The sequence below is a fragment of the Nomascus leucogenys genome, chromosome 11 (genome assembly GCF_006542625.1).
Source record: "Nomascus leucogenys isolate Asia chromosome 11, Asia_NLE_v1, whole genome shotgun sequence".
Taxonomy (NCBI): domain Eukaryota; kingdom Metazoa; phylum Chordata; class Mammalia; order Primates; family Hylobatidae; genus Nomascus; species Nomascus leucogenys.
The window spans coordinates 17,845,430-17,859,402 of NC_044391.1; the positions used below are offsets into that span (position 1 = coordinate 17,845,430).

At 38.5% G+C, this 13,973-nt stretch overlaps 1 protein-coding gene across 3 annotated transcripts in view; it reads right to left on the reverse strand.

Moving 5' to 3' along the window:
- The window catches only part of ABCB4 (ATP binding cassette subfamily B member 4), an 82,633-nt gene that overhangs the window by 8,523 nt on the left and 60,137 nt on the right, over positions 1 to 13,973 (reverse strand). Inside the window, exons 22-26 of one of the 3 annotated variants that reach the window (XM_030823072.1) lie at positions 11,606 to 11,706; positions 9,839 to 9,979; positions 7,189 to 7,345; positions 5,993 to 6,190; positions 4,231 to 4,437 (exon numbers count right to left, since the gene is read on the reverse strand). In XM_030823072.1, coding sequence (XP_030678932.1) covers positions 4,231 to 4,437; positions 5,993 to 6,190; positions 7,189 to 7,345; positions 9,839 to 9,979; positions 11,606 to 11,706 — 804 coding nt within the window. Of the gene's footprint in view, positions 1 to 4,230; positions 4,459 to 5,992; positions 6,191 to 7,188; positions 7,346 to 9,838; positions 9,980 to 11,605; positions 11,707 to 13,973 lie in introns of all 3 variants that reach the window. The other 2 variants (XM_030823071.1, XM_030823073.1) reach the window with 2 other exon arrangements.

Sequence of the window (13,973 nt, forward strand, 5' to 3'; positions counted from 1 at the left end):
CTCAGTAAACTATCGCAAGGACAAAAAACCAAACACCGCATGTTCTCACTCATAGGTGGGAATTGAACAATGAGAACTCATGGACACAGGAAGGGGAACATCACACTCCGGGGACTTTTGAGGGGGTGGGGGGAGGGGGGAAGGACAGCATTAGGAGATATACCTAATGCTAAATGACGAGTTAATGGGTGCAGCACACCAACATGGCACATGGATACATATGTAACAAACCTGCACATTGTGCACATGTACCCTAAAACCTAAAGTATAATAATAAAATAAAACAAAATAGATTAAAAAATGGTACACCTATATAGGGCACTTACCATGAATGGAGCTTGCAGGACTGGAAGTTGCCTGGGTAAGTCAGTAAGTGACTGGTGAGTGAATGTGAAGGCCTTATTGTATACTACTGTAGACTTTATGAACACTGTACACTTAGGCTACACTCAATTTCATAATTTTTAACAATAAATTAACCTTAGCTTACTTTGAATTTTTTACTTTATAAATTTTTAAATTATTATTATTTTAGAGATAAGTTTTCGCTCTTTCACCCAGGCCAGAGTTCCAGGGTGTGATCATAGCTCACGGCAACCTTGGACTCTGGCGCTCAAGTCGCTGAGACTACAAGAGTGTGCCACCAAGCCTGGCTAATTTTGTTTTTGTTTTTGTAGAAACTAGATCTCCCTGTGTTGCCCAGGCTGGGCTTGCCTCAAGCAATCCTCTCATCTCGGCCTCCCAAAGTGCTAAGACTACAGGCATCAACTTTTAAATTTGTCAAACTTTTGGGCTCTTTTGTAATAACACTTAGCTTAAAACACACATTGATTGTATGGCTTTACAAAGATATTTTCTTTCTTTATGTCCTTATTATATAAGTTTTCAGTTTAAAATTTTTTATGGCTGGGCACACTGGCTCACGCCTGTAATCCAGCACTTTGGGAGGCTGAGGCAAGTGAATCACTTGAGGTCAGGAGTTCGAGACCAGCCTGGGCAACATGGTGAAACTCCGTCTCTACCAAAAATACAAAAAAATAGCTGGGCGTGGTGGCATGCACCTGTCCCAGCTACTCCGGAGGCTGAGGTGGGAGGACCACTTGAGCCCAGGAGGCAGAGGCTGTGGTGAGCCATGATCATGCCACTGCACTCCAGCCTAGGCAACAGAGCAGATTTCTCAAAAACAATAATAATAATAATTTTTTATTTTTTACTTTTCACACTTTTATGTTATAAACTAAGATACAAACATACATTAGCCTAGGTCTATACAAGATCAAGATAATCAAGAACACTGTCTTCCACCTCCATGTTTTATCCCACTGGAAGCTCTTCAGCAGCAATAATACACACAGAGCTGTCATCTCCTACAATAGTAATGCCTGCCTTCTGGAATACCTCCTGAAGGACCTGCCTGAGGCTATCTTATAATTAACTTTCTTTAAAATAGGAGGAGTATACTCTAAAATAACAACAAATGGTATAACAGATACATGAACCAATAAGTCATTTGTTGTCATTATCAAGTATTATGCACTGTACATAGTATGTGCTACACTCTTATACAACTGGCAGTGCAGTAGCTTTGTTATGCCAGCATCACCACAAACACATGAATTTTGTGTTGCACTATGATATTATGACAGCTATGTCACTAGGCAATAGGAATTTTTCATTTCCATTTTAGTCTATGGGACCCACTGTGGTATATGCAGTCTGTCATTGGCCAAAATGTTGTTATGTAACACATGACTGTAGTAGTATACACAACACACTATGAAAGATCAGAACAGGGAGATAGAAGTTGTTGTGGAGACAGGGTGGAAGGAGGAAAAAAAGGGGAAATAAATGAAAGAAACCTTTTTAGAGAAGTTTGGGAAGCTAGATTTTGAGATAGCATTCTAGACTGAGAAAGAACATATGAATAGAGATGTAAATTGAGTCAGTTCAGTTTGCAGGGCTTATGCAGTGATGTATATCATGTGAATTAATTTCCTAAGGTCCAGTGGTCACTTATATTAAGAGCTGGAGCTGTAAGTTTTCTATTCACAGTCAAATCCAATATTTGATTCAGGTCAATGTGCATTAAAGGTTGGTAAGGCTAACCAAAATGAAAGGTTTCTAAAATTTTATTTGTGGGTGTGAGTGATTTCTAACTATAGCAGAAAATAAAAGCAAAAATAATTAAACTCTACATCAGTGTAACCCAGTGGAACGTCAATGCTGGAAGAATGCCATAAAATGAATTGTCCCTACCATCACTTTTAGGGACCTCAAGCCATCCTTCCAGGGCTACACATGTTTAAAGTGGACTCAAAATGGATCATGGACTGAAATTTAAAATATAAAGCTATAAAACTTTTAGAAAAAAACATGGAGAAAATATTTTGGGCCTAGGGCTAGGCAACGAGTTCTTAGACTTGACACTGAAAACATAATCCATAAAAGGAAGAACTGGTAAATTGGACCTCATCAAAAGTAAAACTTTTGCTCTGCAAAAGACCCTCTTATAGGATGAATAAACAAGCTACAGACTGGGAGAAAACATTTACAAACTACATATCCAACAGTAATTACAATAGGTTAAACAAAAAAAACTTCCGAAAACTCAGCAGTAAAAGATAAAAATCCAGTTAGAATATGGGCAAACAATATGGAGACATTTCACCAAAGAGGATATATAGATGGCAAATAAGCATATAAAAAACTATGTTCAACATCATTTGCCATTGGGAAATGCATATTAAAGCCACAGTGGTGTATCACTACACTCTTATCAGAGTGGTAAAAATAAAAACTAATGATAACAGTAAAATGCTGGCAAAGATTCAGAGAAACTACGTCACTTAGACATTGCTGGTAGGAATGTAAAATGGGATGGCCACTCTGGAAAACAGCTTAGCCGTGGCTTAAAAACTAAACATGAAATTGCCATACTGCTTCATAATTCTACTCCTGGGTGTTTATCCCAAAGAAATAAAAACTTGAATTCATACAGAAACCTGTATACAAGTATTTATAGCAGCTTTATTTGCAATAGCCAGAAACAGGAAATAACCCAGCTATCCTTCAACAGGTGAATGGTTAAACTGTGATACATCCACACTATGGAATACTACTCAGTAATAAAAAGCAATGCCTATGAATACACACAACTTCAGGGAATTAGCTGAATGACAGAAGATAATCCCAAAAGTTTACATACTGTATATATTTTTATAAAACATTTTTAAAATATAAAATTATACAAATGGAGAACAGATTCATGTTTGCCAGAGTTTGGGAGGAGTGAGCGTGGGAGGAAGGGATATATGCATGACTCTAAAAGGGCAACATGAGGGATCTTTATGGAGATGAGAATGTTCTGTATCTTTTTTTTTTTTTTTTGAGATGGAGTCTTACTCTGTCGCCCAGGCTGGAGTGCAATGGTGCGATCCTGGATCACTGCAACCTCCATCTCTCAGGTTCAAGCAATTCTCCCGCCTCAGCCTCCTGAGTAGCTGCAACTACAGGTGCCCACCACCACGCCTGGTTAATTTTTGTGTTTTTAGTAGAGACATGGTTTCACCATGTTGGACAGGATGGTCTCGATCTCCTGACCTCGTGATCCACCCACCTTGGCCTCCCAAAGTGCTGAGATTACAGGTGTGAGCCACCGTGCCTGGCCAGTGTTCTTAATTAGTGGATATATGAATCCCCATCTGCAATATAGCTGCACAGAACTAAATCCATATGCAAATGAATACAAGTAAAACAATGGAAGTCTGAATAAGATGAGTGGAGTGTATCAATATCGGTATCCTGCTTGTGATACTGTATACTAGTTTTGCAAGATATTGTCATTGGCAGAAACTAGGTAAAGGGTACATAAGATCTCTGTATTCCTTACAACTACATGTAAATCCATAATTATCTCAAAATAAAAGCTATAATTGTTTTAAAAGTACCATAGGGCTAAACCAAACATGACTGCAGTCTAAATGCACCCCTCAACCACCAGTCTGTAACCTGAAGTATGGTGGTTTTGAGTTTCTCACTACATTTGTATGAGGTAGGCATAATGTATTCCCATTTACAAATAAGGAAGCTTGGTATCCTGAAGTGCCTTGTCCAAGTTGTTAATGTTAGTAAATCAACATATTTTGTTACAAGATTTTGTTGGCATAACTTTGGTAATTGTTTGGGGGATAAAAAATAGTCTCTTCTGATTTCAGCTACCCGTTAACTTACGTGGGGTAACGTCTCGATGAAAGGATGTATGTTGGCAGCTTTGGCTGCACTCACAATTTCATCCTGTGATACAACCCGGCTGTTGTCTCCATAGGCAATATTCTCGGCAATGCTGCAGTCAAATAGGACAGGCTCCTGAGACACGATTCCGAGTTGAGCTCTGAGCCACTGGACATTGAGTTTCTTTGCTTCTTGACCATCGAGAAGCTGAAAACCAAAGTCCACAAACTATAAGAAGGGTTTAAAAAAGAAAAAAAAAACTAAAAAGTTACTAGATTGTCCATTTGGAGGACTGTTGCATGAGGGCATCAGCAGCTGCAAAACAACAACCCTCCAAGACTTACACCATTGAGGCCAGCATGGCCAACATGATGATTTTTATGGTGATTAAGCCATCCCTATCTTGGTCTAACTGGCAAAATGGTAGCAGATTTGACCCTCTTTTTTCACACTTCTGTTTGTCCTTGTCTGCCCTCCTCCAGCCATCTGTGTCCTACTCTGCCTTAAAGAAGCCTGCATCAAGGTGTCCCACTCAGGTCTGCTGTCCCCAGAATAATTCTAACCCTTCACCTTGACTTGATTTCCCCTTCCCCCATGCACAGCAGTGAAAAAGCTGATCAGAAGCAGGGCCCCCAGATTCCAAAAGTTGGTTGACTCTGGTCCTACCTCTACCTCTCTTTTCCCTGAAAACTACTAGCCTTAACTTTCCCTCACCTCTCTGATAGCACTAAGGACAAGAATCCCATGGAAAAGGAACAAGTTACAAAGGGCAGTGTCTTTGGGAGGATTCTTTTTGCTGGCAGTGATGGTTTTGTTTTTGTTTTACTTGCTGTAGGCGGGAGGCATGGTGCTCCTAGGGAAGTGTTGTAATATGTACTTGAAAATACAGCCTTCTGTAACGTAAAGGTTACAGGCAAAGGAATAGACACAAGTCCAGCTAGTCTTGATCTCAATAAAGAAAAACTTCCCACCATAGTATCAGCACATCATATTTACAGAGTTTTGGTGAGCTGGTTTGCCCATGTTACCTGCAGAATAGTTATAATAGCAAAGCAGAAGATTTCCAGAGAGAAACAACTAAATTAGGCTTAACAAGGCTGATTTAGGCTTAACAACTATTAATAAAACAACTTGAACAAGGCTTAACACTTTGGTGACTGTCTAATGGGGACAGGCTCCCAGGGCTCTGTCGTGGGTGCTGTCCCAAGGTTATGGCAGATACAAGCATTATCGGTAAGAGTTGGTCTTCACTCAAGGAAGAGAGCCAGGGGCTACATGCTAGAAAATCAATGACAAAAGCCAAATATGAAAGGGCTAGAGGTTGAGGATCAAAGTCAAAGTTCGAAAGCCTAGAATTCAAGGTAAGAGAAGGCAGCAAAACTGAAAGCGGTGGGGAGGCAATAAGCAGGTAGCACCCTGTTTTGGAAGTCAGCTTTGAATTTGGGCAGGAGTCTGTAGTTCACCTTTATAAGCCAGTAAGTCAGTATTTGCTTAGAAAAATCAGGCTGACTGGAAAGGCCTATGACAGGGTAAAAATTAACCTTATATTCAGTATTTTCTGAGCTAGCCTGAATTCCAGACATTCTGTCCTATTGTCCCCATATATTTCTCAGATATGGTGCCAGTTTGGGGTTTATAGAATGTGGTCATTATATCAAACAGGATCCTAGGTCTACATTTGTCCAATATTTTACATTATGACAATATTGGTTGGGCCAATTAAAATATAGCCTTCAATCAAGTTATAAGGAAATGTGCTCACCACTGTCCCCGCCAAGGGGTCATAGAACCGCTCCAGGAGCTGGACCACCGTGCTCTTCCCACAGCCACTGCTGCCCACCAGGGCCAGTGTCTGGCCTTTCTTCACCTCCAGGCTCAGCCCCTGAAGCACTGGCACGTTTGGTCGGGTGGGATAGTTGAACACGACTTCATTAAATGTTATATTTCCTTCAAATTTATCCTGAATAAATGTTTAAATGTTGCTATTATAATTGGCCTGATAATTATTGGAATAAGAAATATTATTTCAAGGAAACTTTACCAAAGACTGTAGTAGAGAAACATAAAATTCACATTTGGTATAGTTCTGGTGCCAGTTAATATTGATAGCAAGTTATTACGGTGTGAAATGAAGGTGAGAGATAGGGGTATAGGTGAGATTAGACAGAAAGTCATTACCATGAGTTGTTATCTAACTTAGTTTCTGACTTCTTTAAGATATTCATTTAGCTTTCCCAACTGCTTATGCTGAAGTTGGAATCAAGCCAGCGTCCAAAAGACTCTAAAGGCTTGGAAATTTAGCAACAGTTTCTACCTAAAGTTTCAGTGGACAGCTCTGATGGCAAACCCTGGCAGTTTCTTAAGTTCACTTTTTTTATCTCACTCACTGGGCACAGCAATTTTATCAGAACATGAAATACCTGGGAAAGTCCTGGAAAGACTGTGTGAGTCCCAGTCCCTTTACCTACACAGCTGCTTGTATATCACAGTGTGTAGCATCTTGTGTCATATAAAGAACACTCAGATGTGAGTTTAAGTTACCTTTATAGATAATAAAGCATAGGATTATTATTCTCATTGTGAACGAACTGCCCTTCTTACCAATTACACCTAAGCTATTATAAAAGTGATTAAAGTCAAATTGCTAATTGCGTTAACATGGCAGAATTATACCTTTATGTAGAAATGACTAAATTTTTGTGGAAACTATTCAGTTCTAATATATCTGGTTTTCCTTTTTTTAAAATTTTGATGCGCTAAACTTCAGGATCCTTGAAACCACCTATAAAATTTTTAAATGCCAGTCAAGTTGCCCAAATATTAGCTATATAAATATTACAAATTAAATGAAACACAGGTTGGTATAATCATCACAAACTTATCCTGTAGCTATAATCTAGCAGACAGCAAACCTTAGGGAAAAATTGATCAAACATCATCAGGCATCAGAGAACTTACAGGCTTCAGCCCCTCTTCACTGTAGCTGTCAATCAAAGGTTGTCTTTCAAACAGCATGAATAAGTGGGCTGCAGACAGCTTAGCTTTAGCATAGTCTGGAGCAAATGAACTGGCATGTCCTAGAGCCACTGCACCAAACACAATTGCAGAAAACACCCTAGACAGAAGTAGAGGAATTCAAAAATTAGCTTTTATAATTAACTCCATGATGTTTGAAAGTCTAAAGGTACAGTGCTTACCAGTATTTTTTCCCTTTACTCCTTAATCATTCCCTTTCTCCCTGATATGCATTTTCATAAAATTCTAGTAACAAGAGAAATCTAGGAGAGGGGCAAGATCCACTTCCTCAGGGTTTGCCTTTTCTTGACTTGCTTTCTCACTTCCCTTTGCATAGTAGCGCCTAATTTCTTAGGACTACTGTGACTTCCCAAAGGTTTTTACTTTCAAGAAGAGGCTTATAACTGAATCTGATCTGTGAGCTCGGCTAATTTTAGTTGCTGGTTATACTCTTTTTAGAGTTGAGGGAATTGAAGCACAAAGTGTGTAAGGGCCTTGGATCAGTTCCAAGTAAGCTTTTTCTAATAAAGCTCTGGCCCTGACTTCCAGTTTGTGGTTTCTTCTATACTACCACACAAATGATAATCATCATCACTGTAAAGAATTTTTGTTAGGGAAAATAAGCCTTTACTAGAAATAGCTTTTTATTTATAAATAAAATAACTATGCTATCGGTTATTATGCTTAGTACCTGGCTGATGACATGGTCTATACACCAAACCCCCATGATATGAGTTTGCCTGTATTAACAAACCTGCATATGTACCCCTGAACCTAAAATAAAAGTTGAAATAACTTGACAGCACTCTGGAAAAAAAAAGTCACCTTAAACTAAAGTTCTATTTTCTAATTATATGCTGTTTAAAGATGGATATTGATTATGACAACTTTTAGGAAGGGCTAAAGATCCTGAGATCTACAACTTCACAAAGCAATTTACTTCTGATACCAGCACTACCCCAGAGAAAGGAGTGGGAGTTCTCTAGTAATAATGGGGAACTTTAAGTTTTCACCTCCAAACTTCTAAAGCTAAGACATTAAAAATGGGTTTTAATACCTAGGGGCTGGGATGAGAGGTATGGTAAAGCTTTCCTTTAAATACTTGATGAAAAGGTGAGCTGCCAAAAACTAAGTTTTAAAATAGTGATGAACAACCCACATGTGGCTGCATAGCTTCCCTGTACTGCCTAAAGCTGTCTTCTAGGTTTCCATAATTTAACATTTCAATGATTTTAAAAAAAGAAAGGAAGCAGGATTAATGTAACTTTCCAACAGTTTTCACTTTCAGAAATGTTCTCAATATTTTTTATACAATAAATAGTTGTATTCTAAGTTGTAATCCCCAGCTGCCAGTTCCATTTGTCCCTCAAAATCACTCCTCACTTTTTACCCATCTCTACCTTCTATCCCCTGCTCCATGTCTGGGGATTCCAACTATCATGAACTGAATCAAAAGGTTTTCTTGTCCTCTGGTTTCATAGGATGTGGCCAATGGAAGGCACAGCAGAGGATAGGGAGGCTGGAAGGGAGTGAGGCCAGGGTATTTGTTTCTTTGGCTTCTTTCTTGTCAGATTGCTTGTGCAGTTGCTGTCCTTCCATCAAAGACCACAGAAAGCACCTATGCTGAGTTCTGGCTATCTTTCCCTCCTCTTGCCTTTAGGCTTAGGGTGGTAGCAGTTTCTAGCTGGGTATTGCTGGGGTGTTAACTTCCTTCTTGGGTACTGCTTACCTTAACACTTCCCAGGCCTTTGTAAATAGACCCTTTAGCAAACTCATCAATTAACCCATTTGCTGTGCCATTTGTTTCCTGCTGGGATCCTGATACAAAGACTATATAGATACATTTTTTCATGGTAATTTTAATTTTGGATGAAAAAAAAACCAGCCCTTACACACTTTCACTTTTTTGTCTTGACCCTGTTTCAAAAATGGCTGGTCACCACTGCTTTAAAATCATCCCATCAGAGTGGAAACATACTAAATGATCTTAAAAAGAGTGGCTTCCCTTTTTCAATCCTAGATTGCAACCTAAGGGAATGTGCTGCGCACATTTTAAAAAGAAGGCATCAAACAGAAAGTAGTTCACCTTGGAAACCAAGGAAAAAGGAGAGGCTGAGAGGCAAAGGTTGGCAGGGCTGTCTCATCTCAGGCCTGGTTAGGGAGAGAGTGCCTTTGCCAGGCTTCCATCAAGTATTCCCATCTCATTTTCCAGGCCATGTTTTGGTTGTAGATAATAGTAAGCTATATAACCCTGTTTTGAGTCCATAGTCACCAGCAACTTTCTAATTATGATTTTTTCTGCCTATATTCTATAATGAGAAAATTTGCATCATCCTGACCAGGATTATATGTACAGCTAAAACTGTGCTTTCTGATCATTTTCATAAGCTTAATTGTAGCCTGCAAAATGAAACTGCACTTGGAGTATTAACAAGATCAGATCTCCGTGCCTGCCAGGATGGAAACTGTGGTAAATTTAAATCCCTGACCTCATCTTTGGACACAGGAGTCGTTTTTTTCCTACTCTAAACTTTTGTATAAACCTACTAAAACCATATTATAGAATAATCTTAATATTTCTAAAGCTACTTACAGAATAACATCTCTGAAGCGCATATGTCCATTCACAATGAGATACGCACCAAATCGAAAACAACCGGCATAGGAAAAATACATAAATGCTTGTGAGATACTAAAAGTAATTCCATAGATGTGTGCCTTCTGCACGGAATTCCTGAAAAGCAAATCAGTATACTTGTAACCATCTCTTCAGCCTCCCTTAGCACTGTGTAGTGGAAAGAGCATGGCTTCTAAGTCTGGCCGAGTGGGTTTAAGTTCCACCTCCAGTTATATTAGTTTGGGTAAATGGTAACTTCTCTAAACATTTATACCATGGAAATAATCACTGTAATGTAGAATTGTTTTGACAATTAAAAACCATATAAATGTCTAGCACAGTGCCTAGTTCATAGTGGTTCCTCAAATGATAACTGATATTATTACATATTAATATCTGATGACTTCAATGTTAATTACAACTCCAATGTTAATTACATAATTACAACTCCTATTATGTAAGCATAGTTGTTGTTTCAAAAATACCTAAAATGTCAGAATCTGAATTTAAGTTTGAATTATCTGAATGTGATTTACTACTATTATGTTGTTTCCTGTAACTAATTGTACTCTGTTAGGTTAAAATTCATGTTTCAGATTCACAAAAGTTGAGTTGAGTCCCTGAAGTTTACATAGATATACACCAGAAGTCCTTTCCCAAGCTAGATCCTGCCAGCACCTGTATATAATTTATTTTGCACAGTTTCTAATTTGACTTCATGCTATACTTTATTGGCTTCTGAATCCTCCAAAAGAACTATTAATTGAGTTACTCTCAAATATGAGGGCATTTTTGGCAAAAGGAAAAATTCAAAGTATTACTAATTTGGATGGTTTAACTTATGTGCTGTGAACATGGTGTTACAAAACTTGAGCTTTCTGTGATGCTATTGAATCTTTAAATTATAACCAAGTTCATAATTAGCTTCAGCTTTCTATTCTTCCTTAACCCTCCTTGAAGTTTAAAATAGGTCATCATTAATGCTGCATACATGTTTATATGTCAAACATCAAATGGACACAAAAGATGTAGCTGCATGTTCTTTAGTATCATATGAAGTGTGCATAACTGAGGAGATGGCATAAATTGAGACTTTTGAAGATATCTGTTCAAATTTGCAAGTGTTCAAAACTACTGTTCCAGTCTGCAAAATTGTAATCTATGTTCAACTTTGTTTGTGTTAAAACATACTCATTTATAAAATCAGGCTGCAGTGGAAATGAGTGGCAAATGGTGCCATTAGGAGTTTCTTGAATTGCTCAACTATAAACCACTGAAATAGGCTGTGTTTCTTTATCTTCAGAGTAGGTTGGATCTGGTCCTCATTCAGAGAACAAATGAAATACTTTCCTCTGGAACATACCCAATAGCAAGTCTCACTTTTGGTGCAGTCTACACACTGCAAAGAAAGGTTTGAGCAATTCCTTAAAGGAATGTTTGTCTTAAGTCACCCAGATAGGTTATTTATGTTGCCTGCACTGATAACCAAAGACTGTGCAATTCTCTATATCTTTTACCTCTTGGAGACCTATTCTTATTGTTTGCATAAGATGGAAAAAATGTAATTCTGTGTCCTAGTCACATCAAAAAGCTACTTATTTTCAGTGACAGAATTATTGAAAAAAGGTCGCCCTTATAGTCATATCATTGTTTGGAGCAGCAGAGCTTTTATTATCTTTTTGGGACAATAATTCAGCCTTAGGAAAGCACTAGGTTCTTAGCAGGAATCATATGGTTCATTACCTGTAAGGTCCATACAATTTTTCAACATACATTGATTCAAATTTTCTTTCCTGGGTCAAAGACACAACTGTCCTAATATTTTCTATTGCCTCTGTTGCAATCTGTAACACAGAATAGACCTTCATTAGAAGTGGTGTTTCTACTTCTGAAATAATGAAAAATAAGCCCTAGGGCTCTGTCAAAAGTATCCTGATGGTTACGTTGATAAGCTTTAATTTCCTTTAAATTAAAAACAAAAGGCATAATCTGTTCAAGACTAGCTTTATGACAAAACTGGTACTTCTGGCTGTGCTAAGTATGGTAGGCAAGTCTTTGTATGCTCAGGAAGGCTGATCAGCTAAGGGCAAGAACTGTGGCCTGGGAACCAAGGGCCTGGTTCTATTCCCAGCCTGCCACCAGGCAGTTACATGACTGGCCTTAGTCACAACCCCTTTGTGGCCTGGCTTTCTTCAAAAGGCAGAGTCCTAGAAGAAAGGATTAGGCTGTGATTTCTAAGGGCCTATTGGAGCTGCCAATTATTTCCTCCCTGAGTATAACTTCTTATAAAAGCTGCCCACCCACAATGGGAAGGCGATCCCAATTGTAAACAACATGAGCATGCTTTAAATCCATGACTAAATCAGAGGCAGACATCTGACTAATCTGGGTCAATCAGATTGGGTTTCCTGGCCCTGGGACACAAGTTTGAACCGTGAGGCCCTGTGGCTCCAGAGGCTGATGTCACATTGGGTATGTGTAAGAAGCTGGTCTGAATATACGGCATCCGAGGAATGGAATAGATGTATAGGAAGACTCAGATATTAGAGCCTGTGGCTGTAAGAGCCAGTTAAACACAAACTGCCTGTATTTCTTGCACTTTGGAGTGTCCTTATATCAAATCGCTTTTACCCAAACCAGCCAGAGCAGTTTTCTGATTCTTATAGCCAAACCGCCCTTGACAAATGTTCATCGTCTGTGACTTAGCTATTTAGTCTAAATCTTAGTTCTGTAGTTGAGTCATCTAAACCATCAGCACACAGAGCATAAGATCTTAATTTTAGGCTTTTAACAGCTTTAAGACTTTTTTTTTTACCTCAGTTCTTGCTTCTGTAATGAGCTGAAAGGAAGATATTTGATGCTTGAGACTGAATAACCATAGATTTTTCGTTTGTAATAAAGATAAACAGATAGCAATTACGAGAATAGAGAAAACTTACTGAGCTTTTACTATGTCCAAGTATTACCTCATTCACCAATATGATCTCATTTAGTCTCACAACCTTGAAAGATAAATAGTATTCCTATTTACACAGATAACAGAACCGAGGCACAGAGAAGTTAACTGAATTGCCTTAAGTTCTAAAGTTAGTAAGTAGCAAAGCAAGAATTCCAACCCAGGCTATCTGATGTGGAGTCCATGTTCCTAAGCCATTATGCCATTCTGCTACCCCTGCTGTGTAATTTACACAAGGAGAAACCAGTAATGACTTGACACTTCTCTTGACATTCTAGTCATGGGTCAACTGCTTTGCGGGTTAGCTCTGGCACAGAGGGCCCTTAATCTCAGTGACCAGACAGGGCCTGGGTCAAGATGGTTATGAGGCAGTCTTCCCTCCCCACTCCCTGCCCAGTTACCAACACCCTCACTACCAAGCCCTTTTTGGAAAATTGGGATGGGAATACCTCAAACCCTGTTGTACTTTAACGATGATGAAACTGTACCCAGGTAAATGAGAGCGTTTCTTTTTAAATAAACAGTGATTTGGGGTTTTTCTAGAACCTTCTTTCCGACTCTTATTCTCAATCAAGTGCTGACTAACAATATTGAACTATGATTGAGCTGCTGCTATTAACATTTAAAAAATTTTTAATCTTTCATATTTAAAATATTTCATATTTCATATTTAATCTTTCATGTTTCATAACTCTATTAGGTTAAAGTAGCTACTAAAAAAAAATTAAACTGGCCAGTCTGAGTTATTCAATCTCTGATCCTTAGAATAACAGGGTTTTAGCTGGAAGGAACATGGGACAGTATCTGGTATAATTTTTCATTTTACTAAGGTAGAACGTGAGGACCAGAGAAGTTGGGGATCTTCTCCAGCCTCACACATTGTGAGTAGCAAGACCAAAGCTAATAACCCAAGATTTTGTTTTGTTTCAATACTGCTCAATTCTACCTGCTCTACTCTGACAAAATTCTAACAATTAATGGAGTTAGGACTATTAACTAGATTCAAGATGTTTTCTATCATGTAACTTGTCTAAGAAAAGTTTATTTTCATTCCATCCAACTGACCATTCTCCCATATGAAATGTGGAAAGAAGCAGGATTGAGGGGCAGAGGAGGAAACAGAGCTACACAGTGTTTCTTCAGCAGTTAGTTGAG